The 17830-nt window shown below is 44.2% G+C and overlaps 2 protein-coding genes across 2 annotated transcripts; one reads left to right on the top strand and one right to left on the bottom strand.

Annotated features, from left to right (window-relative positions):
* The first annotated feature begins 3041 nt into the window (after window positions 1–3041).
* Window positions 3042–8765, top strand: GRPEL1 (GrpE like 1, mitochondrial). Its single transcript, XM_075091934.1, has 4 exons — window positions 3042–3241; window positions 4187–4355; window positions 5888–5969; window positions 8354–8765. The coding sequence occupies exons 1-4, from the start codon at window positions 3171–3173 to the stop codon at window positions 8698–8700; spliced, it is 669 nt and encodes a 222-aa protein (XP_074948035.1). The 5' UTR covers window positions 3042–3170; the 3' UTR covers window positions 8701–8765.
* Window positions 8766–11081: 2316 nt separating this feature from the next.
* Window positions 11082–17676, bottom strand: TADA2B (transcriptional adaptor 2B). Its single transcript, XM_075091933.1, has 2 exons — window positions 17219–17676; window positions 11082–15907 (listed from the first exon to the last, which is right to left on the bottom strand). The coding sequence occupies exons 1-2, from the start codon at window positions 17486–17488 to the stop codon at window positions 14915–14917; spliced, it is 1263 nt and encodes a 420-aa protein (XP_074948034.1). The 5' UTR covers window positions 17489–17676; the 3' UTR covers window positions 11082–14914.
* Between the last annotated feature and the right edge of the window lie 154 nt (window positions 17677–17830).

The following is a 17830-nucleotide window of genomic DNA, read 5'->3' as shown; positions in this document are numbered from 1 at the left end:
CACTCAAAACATTAATAATGCAGTTCATATTTGAAACACAAATGTAATGGCATTCCATTTGCCAGCTGAATATCAATGGACTATATCTTCGCATGAGGAGACAGAACTAGCTTTTTACTTTTTTTAGAGAAACAGAAATGCCTTAATTTTTCATTTAACTTTTCAAGCACAAATCTTGCATTTATGGCATTTTTCATCTCAAAGGATTACAAGTCTCTTTACTACAAGTGCAATGTTAATAATAAAAAAGAGACTTATCATTCAGCTGACATTCTGAATTTTCAAAATAGCACAGAAATTCCCTCATGCTCTCTAAACAACTTTCTTGTAAGGTACTGAAAGATCACTACCCTTCATTTGTAGTTCTAGAAATGTGGAAATTAGGTTAAATAACTGACCAAGACCACAAAGTGAACCACTAGAGGAACCACTAATTATATCCAGACTACCTGATTCTATCACTAGTCCACAGAGATTAGAGGTTAGAGTCACTTCTAATCACATCCAGTTGAAAAGCAGCAGCTGGTTAATGTTTTAGAAATCAAAATAGGCATGACTTAGCATCAAATCATATTCAAACCTGGTATTTGTGTGAAGACCAAAATACCACTTGATATGGAGAGGGCTGCTCAAGAACAAAACTATGCTTGTTACTGGACTTCTGTGACTGCCAACCAGGTCAAGCAACAGATGCTGAACACTCATTAGTTGAGTTTTAAAAAAGCCCAACCCACTAGGTGGCACTACAATTAAAACAGAACAGACTGCAATAGCATAAGTCAGACCAAAGCATGAAAAAGTGGGGGATTTTTTGGTCAAAAGGGGACAGTATGTACAGCCAACATCAGCCATGATTCAAACAAGCTCCCCACAAACTTGCACGCTCTTATTTTGTGCTGTATACGCTGTTTAGGCTTGACCCATCAGTATCTGTGCTAGCTGTCGGTTTTTCTTGACAGATGTTCAAGTTGAGAAAATCGCAACAAAATTCATATTCACCGTGGAGTATCTTGAAAATTTGCTTGCAAAAGGCCTATGAACTGTCATTTGGGGTAAATGGGTCCTAATACAAGAAGGAACTTGTTTCCGAAATCTTGAGTCCAATATATTTTACTTGGTTATTAGTGAGACATACTGGCAATGGGCTTTTCTCAACTTTTTGTTATCAGTTCTGTGATTTTGTGATCAATTATTAACCAAGCACAACTTCCAGAGATGGTAGGCAGCAGAGAATGAAGAAAGGCTGAAATAGGAAGGCACATATTAAGGGTGTCAAGGAAAAACAACAGGCAGGAAAGATGAGACAGGCAGACTGCTTGTCTAGGTTTTGTGAGGAGCCAATAATCTTCCCAGGAAACATTTTACAAACATCAGACCTAAAGATCCACTTACCTTCTCTGTCTCATTACTTCGTGGTTTTCTGTAGGTATCGTCCTTTATGGCTATTCCTATTCTTCTCCTTGTTCTCTCTGATCCTTGCTCAGCATTATCAGCATCTTTAACAGATTTCCTCAACTACTTCTTCCAGTATTTCTGAGGATGAAGCTTGGAATTTGTGGCTTGTCTACATTTCAGAAAGCAGATACTAACAGCACTACAGCCACTCCATGTATGGAGAGCACACGGCATACACCTTTTCTGTTTGCTGTGCTCTGTTCAGGCAAGCCACTGGACTGTGCCAGTGTCACATCACAAAACAGCAATCACCAGAACATCACCACCGCAGATTGCAAAACCATTTGGTTCTTATTTTAGCGCTGTTGCTTGTTGTCACCCAAGAGTGTTTATTGGTAGGGTTCTAGCTCTTCCAAACCTTCTCACAGGAGGAGAAATCCACATCCAGGTAACTCTAAGAGACAGCAAGACTCCTTGGGATCTAACAGTTCTCACAGTATGAGGCCACTGGCCTTGTTATACTATTTCTTCTGCTTTCTGCAGAAACTGTTAAGCAACACATCATAGACAAGCAAACCTGCCAAATAAAGGCCATGCTGAAAACCTAGTGCACTCTGCCAAAGTTTGATTTAACTTAGCAAGGTCCTAACTTCTGCAGGATTCTCATGCGGTGAGCCAGAAACATCTTCTGCACCTTCTTTGTTGTAACTGAAGTTAGTAATACTTTAATTTTACGCTTGAATATAACATTTACTGAATTTACATTATGGAATCTGCATCCTCTCTATCCTTCAGATTTCATCTGGAAAGTGCACAAATGCATGAAAAAATCAGGTTAACAACTGGTGTCCAGGCTAGCACTCAGTGTGGGACTGTGCAATAAACACGTGACCTTGGGGTTTTTTCCCCTTTCAACAGGATAATGACAAACTAGTTGATGCCACTGCTGAAGTTGAGACGTTGTCCAAGTATCACCAAGCGGGGTTTCTGTAGCCTCCAGTTACACGGGACACTGGCACAAACATGTTGCGCAAGCAGGTGGCCAAATTCGGAAACGGTGGAGTAGCAACATTATCCTTTTTAATGAAAGCTCAAGATTTTAGATCATGCTTATCCACCAAGAGTGCATACAGCAGTTACAGTGAGCGTGTATAGGCACACATGATAAAAAGCTCTACATGGAGGTTTGCAGACAAAACTATTGGTAGATGCCACAAGGTATTGCTGGCAACAGGGTTATTCGGCAGTTTAAAAAAAAAAGAGCTGCAATTTTCAAACGTTTTCAGTCACAACTCACACAGGAAAGATGTGGGTCATTAGGACCAACTGGAGCTACCAAACTGCCTCCAGCTTGCACTGACCGGTTTTGACAAGAAAATACCGACTCCAGACCCCGGCTAGCAGCCTGCTGACTGCCGCAGGCTCCGGCCCCGAGATGACGCCGCGACACCCCGCGGAGAGGCCCCGAGGACCCCCACCCACCACCAAGCGCCTCCCTCACACAACAAAACGGCCCTGGCGGCGCGAGCCCCGTCCCCTCGCCTCGCCCGCAGCCACGCCCCCCCGCGCGTCCCTTTCCGCCAGAAGCTCTCCGCACCGCCCCGGAAGAGCCTCGGGCTCCACCTCCCGCCTCACCTGTTTGGCCTGAGGCGTGCATCCACCTTGCGGATTGGCCTTTGGCCGCGTCACTCTTAACCTGCCCGCTGGCTGATTGGCGGCGGTCTCGGGGAGGCCCGGAGGGGCGGGCCGAGGTGGTGGGTGGGCAGGAAGGCGCTATGGCGGCGGTGGCGCGGTGCGTGCGGGGTGCGCTGCGACCGTGGTACCCGCTGGTGAGCTTCTCCCTGAGGTGAGGTGAGGGGAGTGTTGTGCCGCGCAGCCCCGCCTGGGTCGGGAGCGTCGGGACGGGTCCGCGCCCGACTCCACACTCACCGCCTCGCCATTGCCCGGCCGGGCCGGGCCGGGAAGAGAGCGGGCCCAGCCCCGCCGCGCTGGGGTCCGTCGCCATCCGAGCCCCGGCCTCGGCTTTGCGCCGGGGAGCCCCTTCCCACAACCGGGGCGCGTTGTTGAGCCGTTCCGGTCTTGCCTGACTGCTCCTCCCGCCCTGCCCCGGGGAGGGCTTGCGGGGCCCTCCCGGGCCGAGGTTTCGGTGTGGCGTGCAGGGCTCCGAGGCCTCTGTCATTGCGGCACGGAGTGTCATTCCGCCTCGTCCGCGAACCGGTTTGCTCAGGCAGCTCAGCTCCTTCAGCCTAAGAAACCTTAGGAAGGGGTAAACAGCCATCTTCATGGAGGCGGGGTCCTTCCTGGCGTGGTGTTTGCGATATAGCAGTGAGGCACAGCAGTGACACAGAAGGCGCCTTCCCGTTGCTCTCTAGCAATCGGCGGCGAACGGCTGTTCTCGTCGGTGTGTTTTTTGGGAGACTGTTACAGATTGATTGCATCACGTAAGCTGGATTTGCTTCCTGATAAAGTCCTGTGCTGCAAACGAGCTCATATTCCCCTTAAAAGCACTGCAACTTTACAAACTGAATATAACGAACACTTACTGATGCCTCGTGGTTGTTATCTTGCAGTAAAGTTACTTTTTGCAACAGTTTAGGCGGGCTAAGATCAGTTAGTTGACAAAAGGTTCTGCAAGTAGTTTTCACAGACCTAGAATTGTTGTATTACTTTGTGCTTTAATGTGAGAATTTTGTAGACGTCGACATGCCAAAGTGTGCAGTACATCCAGAAAATGCTAATATCTTACAAAGTAAGGCAACTGATTAATATTGTCCACGTGTTTCTGCCTTAGGACTTCTCCACGACTGCTTTGTGTAGCCACGCAACAGAAAAACACTGGCCAGAACTTGGAAGAGGACCAGAGCCAGAGCCAAAATGAGCAGAAGGTTGAACTCAGCTCTGCTGGAAAGATGTTAACTGAAGAAAAGGCCAAACTGGAAGAACAGCTAAAAGAAGTTACTGTAAGTGTCCTTGCATCAGGTTGCACGCCTTACAAACTGCATACCTAAGAGTGTTCGTTATGGGTTCTCAGTGCACAGTCTGGATATAGTGTGTGACTGTGGTTTGCTTCATTATTGAATAAAAACCTGCAATTGGATCATTTCTTTAAACTTAAGCGTAGGTGTACTGTAAGACCTGAGATGCATCCCTGGTCCAAAATTAAGATTTTGGATAGTTTATTTCCAATTTCTCAATGGAATTGGACCTTGTCCATCCTGAAAATTCGTTCCTGAGTGTCACTGCCTTCGGTTCACTTAGGTTTTGCTCAGTAGAGAAATAATTTTTGGAAGCCCATGGAAGGGTTTGAAGGTGTCTTTGATGTATTTGTGTGTGCGAAGAGTAGGCTTTCTGAAAACAGTGGCTGACTTTCCAAAGGTCAGGGTTAATGATGCCTAATTTTTATATAATAGTGTACTTATTACATACTTAGGGAGTGGATGTTTCAAACCTCCTCTGTTAGAGAGCCCAACAGGCTGCTCCGTCACATTCCCTCTGTCTGGCCTAGTGTATCTTGCATTCTCTCCCATGTGTGACTTCACCAGAGGGTGAAGGATGCCGTGAGAGGTGACAGCATGGATTAAACAAAGGTGTTGCTTTTCTGGATGAGTGTTTTACATAAAATGTCTTTCTAGTGTGTTTGAGACTTTGGGAGGTAGCCCAGAACCTTCTATAGAAGCTCTATAGAGTTTCCTTGCTGTTGCACTTCCCAAAGCACTGAAGGACAAAGCTGAGATGTCATTTAACATCTCTGTTGACAGCATTTGCTATTGGCTACCTAAAGCGGCTCTTCAGTCAGCTCATTGACTATTTTTATTCTGTTTTGAGATTGTTCACTAGCATGTAAGGGTCAAGTATATCTGGGGTGGAAGTCCAACGTGGAGTTGTGGGTTAGGTGATGAAGCACTCAGCCTGAAGGGCCTAAGTTTACTGAATTTCATTCTTAGTACATCTGCTGCTAGATGGTCACATTGCTAGGAATAGACCAAAACTTAACCTGAACAACAGAGGACTTCATAGTTTGTAAAGTTTGAAAAAAACTGGAGGATGCTTTGTGGTATGCATGGAGAGGGAAGAGAGAGTCTGAAAGTCATGGCTGGGTTGATTCTTCTTTACCATAGTGTCAGAACACCTTATGACTGATGAAGGCTTTCTGTGAACACTCATCAGAAAAAGCAGATTCATAAAACTTGATATATCCATAGAGTTAAAAAGTTCTTCCAGCTGATTTGTTGACATAACTGTGAGTCTGGAAACGCATCTTACCTCCTTTCCCTGACTTCAGTCTGCTCTAAAGTGAAGCAAACATCTGCCGTGGTAGGAAGGATGCTGTGATAAATGGTATGTTGTCTTCAGATTGCTCTTTAGATGGTAGGTTTAGATCATGTGACTGTTTAAAATGCTGTTTTATACTGACTATGCTCTCTTGATTTATTGTCAACTACCGAACCACCAGGAATGAAATCTCTTCTGTTATGGTTTTTTTCTTCTTTAGGACAAGTACAAGCGTGCCCTGGCAGATGCAGAAAACATGAGGCAAAGAAGCCAGAAGCTGGTAGAAGAGGCAAAGTTGTACGGTCAGTGGAGGCTCCTTTCGTGTATCCTCACAAGACCCAGGAAATGCAAAGCCTGGAAAATTTTGCTCACTGGCCCACAATTTGACAAGTCATACTTCCCAATGATTTGGGCTACTTGGTTAAAAACTGTATTTGAGGTAGAGAGGTTTAAACGGTTCCTCACATTGCTTCAGAATTGTAATCATCTCGCTAGACAAGGGCAAGACTGAAACTGCTAAAGTCAACAACTTCACATTTTCTTTAAATTTGGTATCTGGTTTCCTATAATATGTACTGCACTGGTAGATTTTTTTTTTCAGTAAGGTTTGCAGCCTGAAGTTTGCCTTTTATTTTTTTATGCACTTTGCTCTCATAACTGACTTCAAAAAACTGAAGCAAGAGCAGGGAATACTAGCGTTCCTTCTGGTCTGGGTTATTTGTTCTTGCTGTGTGTTCTGGGTTTGGTTCTTTTTTGGGTTTCTGTTTGGGTTTTTTAGCCTTTTGTATTTTAATAACTTTTCTGTTCTGTTGAAGGCCATAGCTTTCAAACAGAGATATTTAGATGGGTGGATACTTTTCAGTGATGGGAATGCACAATCACTGGCTACAAGGAGTGCTAGAAACACATCTTTCTTCAAGAGCCAGGCTACTGCCATCTGATTTAGCTTTTTGACAGGTCAAACACAAATCTGTAAAATAGAAATTGTATGCAAATACTGCAACAGAAGAGTGCTGAATCATCTTAGTGTTTGACTGTCACTCTGGGCTGAAAAACTACCTGGCCTGTTTTGCCACATGCTGTACACAGCTGTGTAGTTTGATTCTGAATACAGAAGTTTTAATTTCTGAATGCAGGGTCTTCAGGTAATGTGTACTGTAAGAAAAAGCATTTCTCAGTTACATAGTATTCTTGCACCATTTTCATGGATGTTTGAATGCTTCATCCTGAAATTGCTTTTCAATAAGCATTGTTTCACTAATAGGCTACTTAGTGCAGGAGGGCTTTAAGTCATATCTGAGCTCAGAGATGCTACAATAGAAATAAAGACTCAAATAAAATTTCTCATGAAAACTAAATTATAGATAATCTGCATGATTGTAAGTTTTATCATTTGTATATGACTGCTTTTTCTGCTGAAGGAAGAGAAACTAATTTCTGAGACTTGCATAAGTTCACAGAGATGCAGCCACAGATATCTGCAGAGATAACTTACACCAAAAAGAAACCCAAACCACAACAAACCACCTTCTGAAGAGTTTGGGTATTTGGTTTGATCCTGATCACTAGACAACTGGTTAATCTATGTTTTGGACACTTTAGCCCCAACCACCACAGTTTTAGTTTTAATTTAAAACATTGATTAATTTGTTCATATTTTTGGAACTACTTGGACAGTGTTAGTTACTGTTACATAAAAAGCTCGAGTCTCTAAGGAGTTGTGCAGTTGTTAAAGTAGACCCTTTCCTGAGAACTAGCTGATCCCTATAGGTCTTGCAAGGTGTTTCTGTTGTTTGGGTTGTTTTTGTTTAAACTGAAGACTTGTCCTCTGATAATGCTCCTTGTTAAGGGAAAAAAAAACTCTAAAAGCTGAGCTAGAATTAAAAAGGCTGTCTGTTCCTGAAAAAAAAAAAAAAAAGAACAAGGCTTTGTATGTACCAACATGCAGTAAGGTTTGTCGTTGGCTTACCTCTATGTAGAAATGTGTTACTCTACTGAATTGTTTTGATGTTTCATTATTTCTAGAGACAGTTTGCCTTAAGTGACATTAGTCCAGATTCTTTTAGTGTGAGACAAAGAATAGCTTCAGGACACAGACTGTCATTAGCTTAGGAATTGCTTGGTCTTTCCACGGAACAGCTTCTGACTCTGTAAAAGTGGTTTGTAGTGGGAGGGAGAGGTGTGAGTTCTTTTCATTCAAGGAGGAATCCCTGTTCATCTCTTGGACTCCTCATCTGTCTGAGTACACACTTTCTCTTCTGCAAACATTTTAGCACATCAGATTAAAAAGGTAGGAATAGGGCAACATAATATTTTGAACTTCAGGTGAATCCCAGGATGAGAGAGACGTGAGGAAATTACATTAAGCCATCTGAAGGTTTTGTGACTTCAGTTAGAATTTTAACTGTTAATGTCAGGCCATCAGCATAGCTTTAGCTCTTCTAAGTATTAAGTTGAAACACTTTTTCTGTAGAACTACAGGAGGTGGTGTGGATTTCAAGGTATCTGTAATAGTTCTGTATCATCACATAAAATTGGGAAGGACACTGTACCCCAAATGTCTACGGTATCACATCTAAAAAATCTAAGAGAGTACAGATTATAGCTGTAGGTTTTGGGGTTGTGGGGTTTTTTTTAATGCTTGTTTCCCTCAGTGGTGTAATCCCATTCCCTTCTTTCTTTTTAGGGATCCAGAGCTTCTGTAAGGACTTACTAGAAGTTGCAGACATTTTGGAGAAAGCAACAGAGAGTGTTCCAAAAGAAGAAATTAAGGATGAAAATCCTCACTTGAAGAGTTTATACGAAGGCCTTGTTATGACAGAAGTACAGATTCAAAAAGTGTTTAAAAAACATGGCCTGCTCAGACTGAATCCTGTCGGGGCCAAGTTTGATCCCTATGAACACGAAGCATTGTTCCATGCTCCTGTGGAAGGGAAGGAGCCTGGCACTATTGCATTGGTATCCAAGATTGGTTATAAGCTGCATGGGCGTACACTGCGGCCTGCCTTGGTGGGTGTTGTGAAAGATGCTTAGCTGCTTAAACTGAGAATTTAAAATGCCATACAACTATTAAACAGCTGGATGGTTTTTCTCTGGCACCATGCTTTCCTCATTCCTTTGCCCCCTGGGAGGTGTAAATGAATTGGTTGAGGTCTCCCAGAGAAAGTGAAGCAACTGATGAAATTCTCCTGCTTAGTGGCCTTCAACATCACTGTTCCTTCCATAAGCCCTCTTCTGAAGTGTAAAACACATGAGCCGTTAAGCCCTCTAATGCTTTAGATTAGATAACATTTTTTTTTGGCAACCATTGCTACTGAAAGTGCATTAAATCGAAACGAATGAAATGCTGATAAGAATTTTGCAATCTCACATTTATCGCCGTGCGTAGATTGAAAAATCCAAATTGTGGTTCAAACACTTCCTTCTGTTTTGTTGAATCTGACATTGCAGAAGTGGGTGAAGTAGTACAAATAACCCATTTTCTGCAAGCGTCCATCAGCTTTTACACACTCGTGCGATAAATGCCCATTTTTTGTCTCCTCAGAAGTAATAATCTCTCAACAACTGAAACCGAAACCTTTGTGAATTCTGACCTGTAAATAAAAGGCAATGGAGAGCAGACATCTTTCGTAATCGTTCAACCCTTGTTCTGTAGTAATATTGACTCAAGAAAACCATCTAATACTTGTATGGCATTGAAGAACCAATAGAATTTATCCTATCTCTGGATTTTTAATTTAATATTGTACAAATTGGTTTAAACAATTTTGATAGTCTTGTAACTTCCAAGCTTTACAATCAGTTTGTTATGCAAACTATAGTTAGTTATGACCCTGCTGAAAGCCAGAATAGCCAAAGAAGCAAGTAGCTGAGAGTTTGATACATACTGTCTTTCAGAATGACATAAATAATTGCATGTAAGTGGCTCAAACAAAAATGTGAACTTAGCTTCATCTTAGTTTCTTGCATTTACTCAGTTGGATCTTAAGTTGCAACAGAACTTTTCCCATACATGTCTAACTCCACGTGCCGCTCCCAGTCCCGCAGAATCAGGCTAAAATACAATACAGGATTAACTGAAAGCTTCATCCTACATTTATTTGACTGGTCACCTGGATAGGCAAATTACAGCACTGACAAAGCATCTGCCCTCTTGTATCCTCAAAGCCCATACATTTAAAACATGGGATGGCAACCTCATACTTAGGCATGTTATTAGGACCTGGTACTTGTGAATTTTTCACCCTTGTTTCTGGTTGTCTTGGATTAAGGAGCTTCTTACTTTAAGGTCCAGTATAGATTCTTTTTTGTTGTTCAGATGCAGCGGTGCCCACAGCTTACTGTACACTAGACCTACTCATGGTGAGAAGTGATTACTTGTTCTTTAAGACTAACTTTCCAGTGCTGGTTTTCCTCAAGGGAACCAGACAGTTAACCAGGAACAACCTAAGTGCATACTACTGTTGGGGTTAGTCATGTTTAAGGAGTCATTCCTTCTTTCTCAACTCTAAGAATGAAAAATCAATGCTTTGATGGGCAGGGAGGGAGAATAATTTTTGGTGCATGTGAGAAGGCAACTAGTGTTCATTTTTTAAACTAATCAAATACAGGGATCAAAATCTTCAGTGTAAAACTAGAGGGGAAAAAAAGCAGGGGGGGATTCCATATACTCTAGTTTGGAAGTAGCTTCTTTCCATCTGGGTGAGAGCACACTGTAGCTATGTGAAGTAGGATTGAAGAAATGGTTTTGTTACACTTTGACTGGAACCTATGCTCAACTGCTATGCTATAAAGGGACAGGGTCAATTTATGTACTTCTTAAGAACTGTCACATTGGTGTTTGCCTCCTGCCAACCCCTCTGGATTTAAACAACATCTAACAACTACTTCATCAGTATAGAAGTTTTCCAGTAGGGCAGTCAAAACCAAAGGGACAGCTTCTGCCCTAGCACATTAAGATTTTGTTACTGAGCTTCCCAGTGCCTCACACAAACTGTCATCTTTGGACTACATTACTTCATTCAGGGTGTTCTTAAACACAAGTTACTGTTAAGTGTTCAGCACAAGACTCAGAAATATTTCCAGCTGATAACTATTTAATTGAAGTAGTTCCTCTTCCTTGGCCTGCCCTTTCGGAGAGGCTTGAGCATGGAGAGCTCAGACCACCTGTGCACTCTGCCATACAACAGTCAGCAGCACGGAAGAAACTGAAGAACAGAGGGAGGTGGTTCATGAAATTTAAGCATAAAAGCATCCAACAAAGCTACCACCAGCACCTCTGTTCAGCTATTTCATAAAGACTCCTTCTCCACCCATCATCATTGGGCTAAAAATGCATCTCCATTTGTTACTGCAAAGACGTAAGCCGTTTTCTCATTATGCAAGCTACGTTACCATTAAATCAATAATGGAAAGAAACTTTAATACAAGTTTATTTACCAATATACAATGCAAAAACCTAGTAAAATGCTGAGTGTGCACAACATCACTTAGGTTTTACATGATTTCCGCACAGGCATTTGTGTGTCTGGCACAGCTACACCAGTACACTATTCAAATGAGTGCAATGTTCCCTTTAAGGAAGAAGCTGATGAGCTGAATGTGCTCACCAAGTACCTTCCTTCACAGTATTTAATGTGTCATCACTTAAGATCAACTGGGGCACATGCAAAAACATTTTGCAAGAAGGAATACTAAACCAAAAGGTTAACGAAGTCCATTACAGTTGCAAAGAAATTGGATGCAGCTGCCACACAAGAAAATAATGGCAGAGTGCTTAGTCTGCGTGATTTACAAGGCAGTTCATGGTCAAAGACTCGTGCAAACCTACTGACACTGTTCTTAATGCTTGCTGGGACCACAACGGAACATAGGGCAGGAGGGTCTCTATCCAGAATACTCTGTAATGAGCCCCTCTGCACTGGGTAGTACACACAGAATGGAGATTAATGCTCCCTTGTTACCTAGTGAGCAAGTATTACTGTAAAACATCACTGGGACTGGACTGATTGAAGTAAACATACAGCATTAAAACAGACATATTGCTGCCTCTATCAGTAGCACAAGATCAGTATTTTGAACAGCTTATGGAGTGTTGCTTTTTCATAAGCTTACATCAACGCCGTTAGGACAGATACTATCATTAGTAATATCTTTAATTAGAAAAGTCAAGAGCATTAAGCATATAAAACACCTTTTCATTAGCAACATGAAGGCTAGGTTATTTGTATAGTACAGGAAGCACTTCCAGATCAACACAAGATACAAGTTGAAGAGCTCTTTGCCATGTTTTTTCTCAGCCCCTTCACCACAGAAGAGAAGCAGCATAGCTCTAGTGAGTTGCTGGATTAACATAACTGTATCTCAACTTAAAAAACAAACAAACAATCAAAAAAACAGCAGCTCATAACAAAGGAATGCTTAGGGTAAATCTGTTCCATGTGAAAATATGGAACAGCAGCATCCTCTAGTGCAAGTCACCTTTAAAATTAAAAGCATAGCTGACAGTGAGACATTGCTTCTAGGGAAGCCCTTTCCAAGGGACTAGTATTTGCTAAAGCAAACATTTACCACCTTGAATTTGCTTGCAAGTATAAAATAAATATTGATATCCATATTTCATACATTAAAAATACTTTATTTTACATTCATTTTGATGTTCAATAAGTTACGTCTAGCACCAAAGAAACATTTTGGAGGGGCTGAGGACTTAAACTACAAAGTGTAAATGCAGAATTCACTTCAACATTTATATGACTCATTGGTGCCTAGATTTTTTTTAAGTTATTGATCAGATGGGCTTTAGACTATTGCTTTAGTTAGACCTCGATGTGCCAAACAGTGTAGAAATTTAAATATATATTAAAAATCACTGATTTGAGAAAAATAATCATTAATAAAAAAACCAAACCAAATCAATTCTTTTAACCTCCTAGCTACATGCAGAGTTGAGGCTCCAGAACACTATCAGTAATGGTATGTTATGGCCGTTAGGTAACAAGTTACAGGAAGAACCAAATTGCACAACTAGAACACCAGAAAGGCTGAGCTTCCTTTCCACAGGAGTAGGACAGAGAAAATAACCAAGGGTTTATACCTTGTGAACTTGAGTGCTGTTTGTACGTGCATATAGGGTGGAAGTGGTTCTTAAAGCTGCTCAGCACACTGCAGTTAGTTCCTCTGCTGCCAAGGAGAGACAGTTTTCCCTCGAGTATTCCATGACAAGCCACTTAAAGGTAAGCCAAACAAAGTATTACATCCAAGAGGACATAGCCCTTACCTTTTTTGAAGGGACATAACATCACAAGCTCAAAAAAAAAAAAGGCACTAGAGTTTTGGTTTTTTTCTTTCTTAGAAATGCTGGCTTTGTAATTTTACCCCTTTTATTCTAAACTCACTGCTAACACTATTTTGGTAATGCTGGATATATTAACTAAACCCCACTTCTGAGCAGTATACCTCTGCCAAGTCACAGAATTAATACTGTTTTAAGATTCTGTGGTACCCTCACCGACTACAGCCCAAAGCATCAAACCCAGGTGACATTTCCAGTGCTTGCACTTGCTCTGAAGCCAGTCCAGTTCCACCTTTTGGCACACCTGCACTCCAGAAGATCTGCCCAGCCGGCCTCCCCTCACAGTGTCCTGGTCTGGACGTGACCGGTAGAGAAGCTTAGGCACAAGTAATACCATGCCATCCTCCACCTGGCAACCACCACTTTTCATTGATTTGGTTAAATACCAGCATGGGAATTTAAGGATGAAATGAGCATAAAAATCCTTTTCTAGTCCTCCTTCAACATCTTTTCCTGAATCAGTAGATCTTACTGAAACAGCACCACAGATCTGGCATTTCTGCGATGTGCTGCATTGCATCACCAGCCGGGGCCTGTCGTGAACATCCAGTTCAGACTCTAGTCATTACGAGTTACCTCTCAAGATGCACTGTTCTCGCTGCAGTGGGCTGCATTCACAGTTCTCCTACCATGTCAGTAATTTCAACTTCAATGGGTTTAGTCTGGTACGTTTCAAGGTATGTGCAATTAGAACCCTGCAATGGCACGTTTCAAGGTATGTGCAATTAGAACCCTGCAATGGCTTGATTTACAGCTCCGTACTGTAGGAATACATCAGCTGTGTGTTTTGACCTAATCTGTATAACTTCTCATTTTTTGTTTTTAAAAACTAATCTCCGTGATCATTCTCCATTCGAGAACCTCGCGCCTTTTCCCTGTCTCTCCCAATCAAATTCAGGAGATGGCAGCTACACCTCCTCAGCCCATACAAGCTCAGAAGTTACTGGCACCAAAGGAGGAGGAACAAGCTCCCCCAACAAGAATAAACAGTGCTTTTGCTGCCCAAGGCTCCCGACCACTGCCAGACAACTCACTGCCTATCGTCCCAAACCCCATTTCTGGCCCAAATTGGCCACTTCACAGTAGTGCTGACCCTTCTCTGGAACAGAGCACCACAGCTGCTCTGCACTCCCACAACTTTGCCATTAGCTAGTTAACATCAAAGCTTCAGTGGGGTCTGCTTCAGCAAAAACTCAAGTCAAAGCTGTATGTCCGGACCAGCTGGGTGTGACAGTAGCTCTTCAAGAACCCTTTCCACAGCACAAGTGCCTGAAGGCATCTCGCCTGCCACCTTTCTTTCCTTCCTCTCCCCTGCCACAGCTCACCCCTGCTGTATTCTTGACAAAACTCTCACCCCACTTGTCCCAGCACCTAGGCTGTAGTTACTAAGGAAAACATTCTGAAAGCTTAGCGATGGTCACAAAAATCCCCACTCACTGAGCTCAGGACTTTTGTAAGCTTCACTTTGCTGCCAGCATTACACCAAAAAACAAATGGAGAAGAAAGTTTCATTTGCTGGAAACTATCTCCCACCTTCAAAGAAAAGCAAGGATTACACTGATATTCATTTGTCCAACAGTGAGAGGAGTAAAGTAACTACCCTGGCACTACTGGACTTGAGCAATGACAAAAATCTGTTCTAGTAATGTACCAAAAGCAGTGAAATCCAATGAAGAAGTTTGCCGATTAAGTATTTCCCATGATCCAAAGCAGAAGTCTATTTGAACCATGGATCATGAATACTGTGGGGGTTTATGTATTTGCTTTTTTTGTTGCTGTTGTTTTTGTTTTTAAGTGACATAATTCCTGTATCCTTGGGGAAGGAAGGCAAAAATAACAGAGTCCTTGAGGCTATAGCGGGCCTCTGCTGGGTTTTTTCAGCTCAGCCGAGTTTCATGAAGCATCCCTGGATATCCAACCGCTTTCTGTTAGAAAGTTTAAAATCCTTTTCTTCAGTACCTTATCTAAGTAACTCGGAAGGCGACTCTTGGAAGGAATTCCTTGTCTTTTTTGGAGATGGTCTTTAATGATTATAGTTTTTACAGTCACATAACGTGCAGGACTCAAATTTAGAGAACTGCAGAGCACCTTTTCCCTGTCCGATAAGAGTTCAAAGCCAGGCAGGTTTTCAATGGCAGCAAATTCACCTTCTTTGCCATCTTCCTTCCCTCTCTTGGAACTAGCGATGTTTTTGTTCTCCTTCCTCTTTTCCCGTTTATGCCTGGCTGCCTCGTATTCTGCCGACTCCTCCATCTTGGTGATTCCATTTCGACGATACCGCTGCAGCTCACGGATCTTTGCTCGAAGTATCCTCTCCTTGTGCATGTTCTCAAAGAAGTCTTCAAACTCCTTACAAGACATGAACTGGTACAGAGGCCTCAGTTTCAGCCTCAACTCTTTCTCTTCTTTTGTGATCTTTCGTTTGGGAGCTTTCTCCTTGTCCTTTTTATCCTTCCCCAGAAAGGCTGGCACCAAGTTATAGTCTCGTGCAATGTTCTTCCGCCGTTGCCTCTCCTTGAGTTTCCTTACGTACATATCTACGTGAGCTCTCTTTAACTCTATTTCCACATCATCATCATCATAGTTCACTGAAAGGCCACTGATCAGAGTCTCCGCATCTTGATCGTATTCGATCTCATAGTCATCCCGAAGCGGCATGTATCCCAGCTGCTGCTGCTCAGCCACTGAAATATCCAACGGTGGGAGCGGCGTGGTCAAGCTAGGAGAAAGGGGGCCGCCACTGGGACAGGTGTGATCCGTGACTCTGTTCGGAATAGTGTCAGGGATGCAGGCTTTTCCCAGGTTGCCGTGGATGTACATGCTCACGTAGTGTTCCATCACCTCCTGAGGAGTTCGGGATGCTCCCACATGAGCAGCCATGTCCTCCTAAACAGAAAACAAGGAGGAGTGATAAACTGATTCCCATTATATCTCCAGCATAATGTGCACTCAGGGGAGAACATGACTTCTTGTTCCCTGCTCCTCAGAAGGCAATTCACAATACCCAAACTTTTCTAGCAATACTGATATTAGCCAAGTTTCCATCAGATCCGCATTTTTAGGTCCAGACAAGTATTTACAAGTGCACAGGGGCCTGTAAGCCATGAAAACAGCACTGGAGACATCACTAAGGCAAGCTGTATCAGATCCTCCAGGTACAGGAAGACCATTGAGAGACTGGATCCATGTGGTGATTCCCAAGCATCCATCACTCTCTCAAAATGATCCAAGGGCTGGAGCACCTCTCCTACGAAGACAGGCTGAGAGAGTTGGGGTTGTTCAGCCTGGAGAAGACAAGGCTTTGGGGAGACCTAATTGTGGCCTTCCAGTACTTAAAGGGGGCTTATAGGAAGGATGGGGGCAACCTCTTTAGCAAGGCCTGTTGTGACAGGACAAGGGGTAATGGTTTTAAGATAAAGGAGGGTAAATTTAGACTGGATGTAAGGAAGGAATTTTTTACACTGAGGGTGGTGAAACACTGGCACAGGTTTCCCAGAGAGGTGGTCAATGCCCCATCCCTGGAAACATTCAAGGTCAGGCAGGACGGGGCTCTGAGCAACCTGATCTAGCTGAAGATGTCCCTGTTCGCTGAAGGGGGGTTGGACTGGATGACCTTCAAAGGTCCCTCCCAACCCAAAGCATTCTGTGATTCTATGGAACAGCCAGTTTACTGTCACCAGGAAGATTTCTCAGTCCCAAGCCAGCACTGAGATCACTACATTGTTTGGATTTTGCTCATTTATATTGCATCACTGAAGTACTTTTCAAGCAATACAGAAATAAAGACAGATAGTATATACTGTAGGAAAGATAGCATTTACTCTTTTTTAGTTATTTAAGAGCTAAAATTAGCTACAGTGATCATAAACATTTAAGATTTTGAAAGAGTCTTTACGTTTAAGGGAGCAATGCACAATCCAGTAACAACTAATGGATCAGCCGACGATGCTTTTACTGCTGTCCTTCAAAAGCGAGCCTGGCCGCAGGCTGAGGCGGCAGGCAGACAGCACGCCGAGGGCCGCGGCGTGCGGGAAGACAGGAGGGACGAGCGGGAAGGGGAGGGTGCGGGACCCGTGACAGAAGCCGGCGGGGAGGCGCGCGTGGGGCCGGAGGGACCGGCAGGTGCGGGAGGCCGGCCGCTGCTCCGGCCGCGGCTCTCCCTGCGCTCGGCAGCCCCGCTGAGCCGCCCGCCCTTACCCAGTTGCCGAAGCCGAACTGCTCGATGGCGTCCAGCAGCAGCTGCTCCTCCCGGCTGCTCCAGCCGCCCTCGGCCTCGGCGCCCCAGAGGGTGAAGCGGCCGCCGTCGACGAGCTGGTAGCCGTGCCATCGGCGGTGCGGGCCGATCTCGGCACCTGCCGAGAAGCAGTCGGGGCAGAGCTCGATGTCGGCGCACTCGGTGCAGCGGAAGCGCAGAGGGCTCACCTCGGCCAGGCAGTACACGCAGTACTTCTTCCCCAGTTCCGCCATCTTACCCCGCCCGCCCGCCGGCCACGCGCACGCGCCGGCACGCCCCCGCGCCGGTCTCGCCAATGGCGGTGCGACCGGCGGGAGGAGACCCACTGCGGGTAGCCAATGGGAGTGGAGGGCTTGGCTCCCGTCTCGGAGATCCGGCCAATGGAGGCCGGTCCGCCTGGGCGCGGGGGGTATTAAATAGAATAAAGGGCTAGGATTGGCCGATCAGGACCCGTCTTCCTTTCCCGCGACCAATCGGAGGGGTGACCCCGTTGCTGAGTGGCGGTCCGGGGCGAGGGGACGCGGCCGGGCCGGCGCCGGGGGGAGAGGGGCGGGGCCGAGTCCCGTTGCCCGGGC

Source organism: Phalacrocorax aristotelis, chromosome 4, assembly GCF_949628215.1.
Source record: "Phalacrocorax aristotelis chromosome 4, bGulAri2.1, whole genome shotgun sequence".
NCBI classification, from domain to species: domain Eukaryota; kingdom Metazoa; phylum Chordata; class Aves; order Suliformes; family Phalacrocoracidae; genus Phalacrocorax; species Phalacrocorax aristotelis.
Note: the sequence above shows the minus strand (reverse complement) of the source record. Positions and strands in the feature narration are given on the sequence as shown.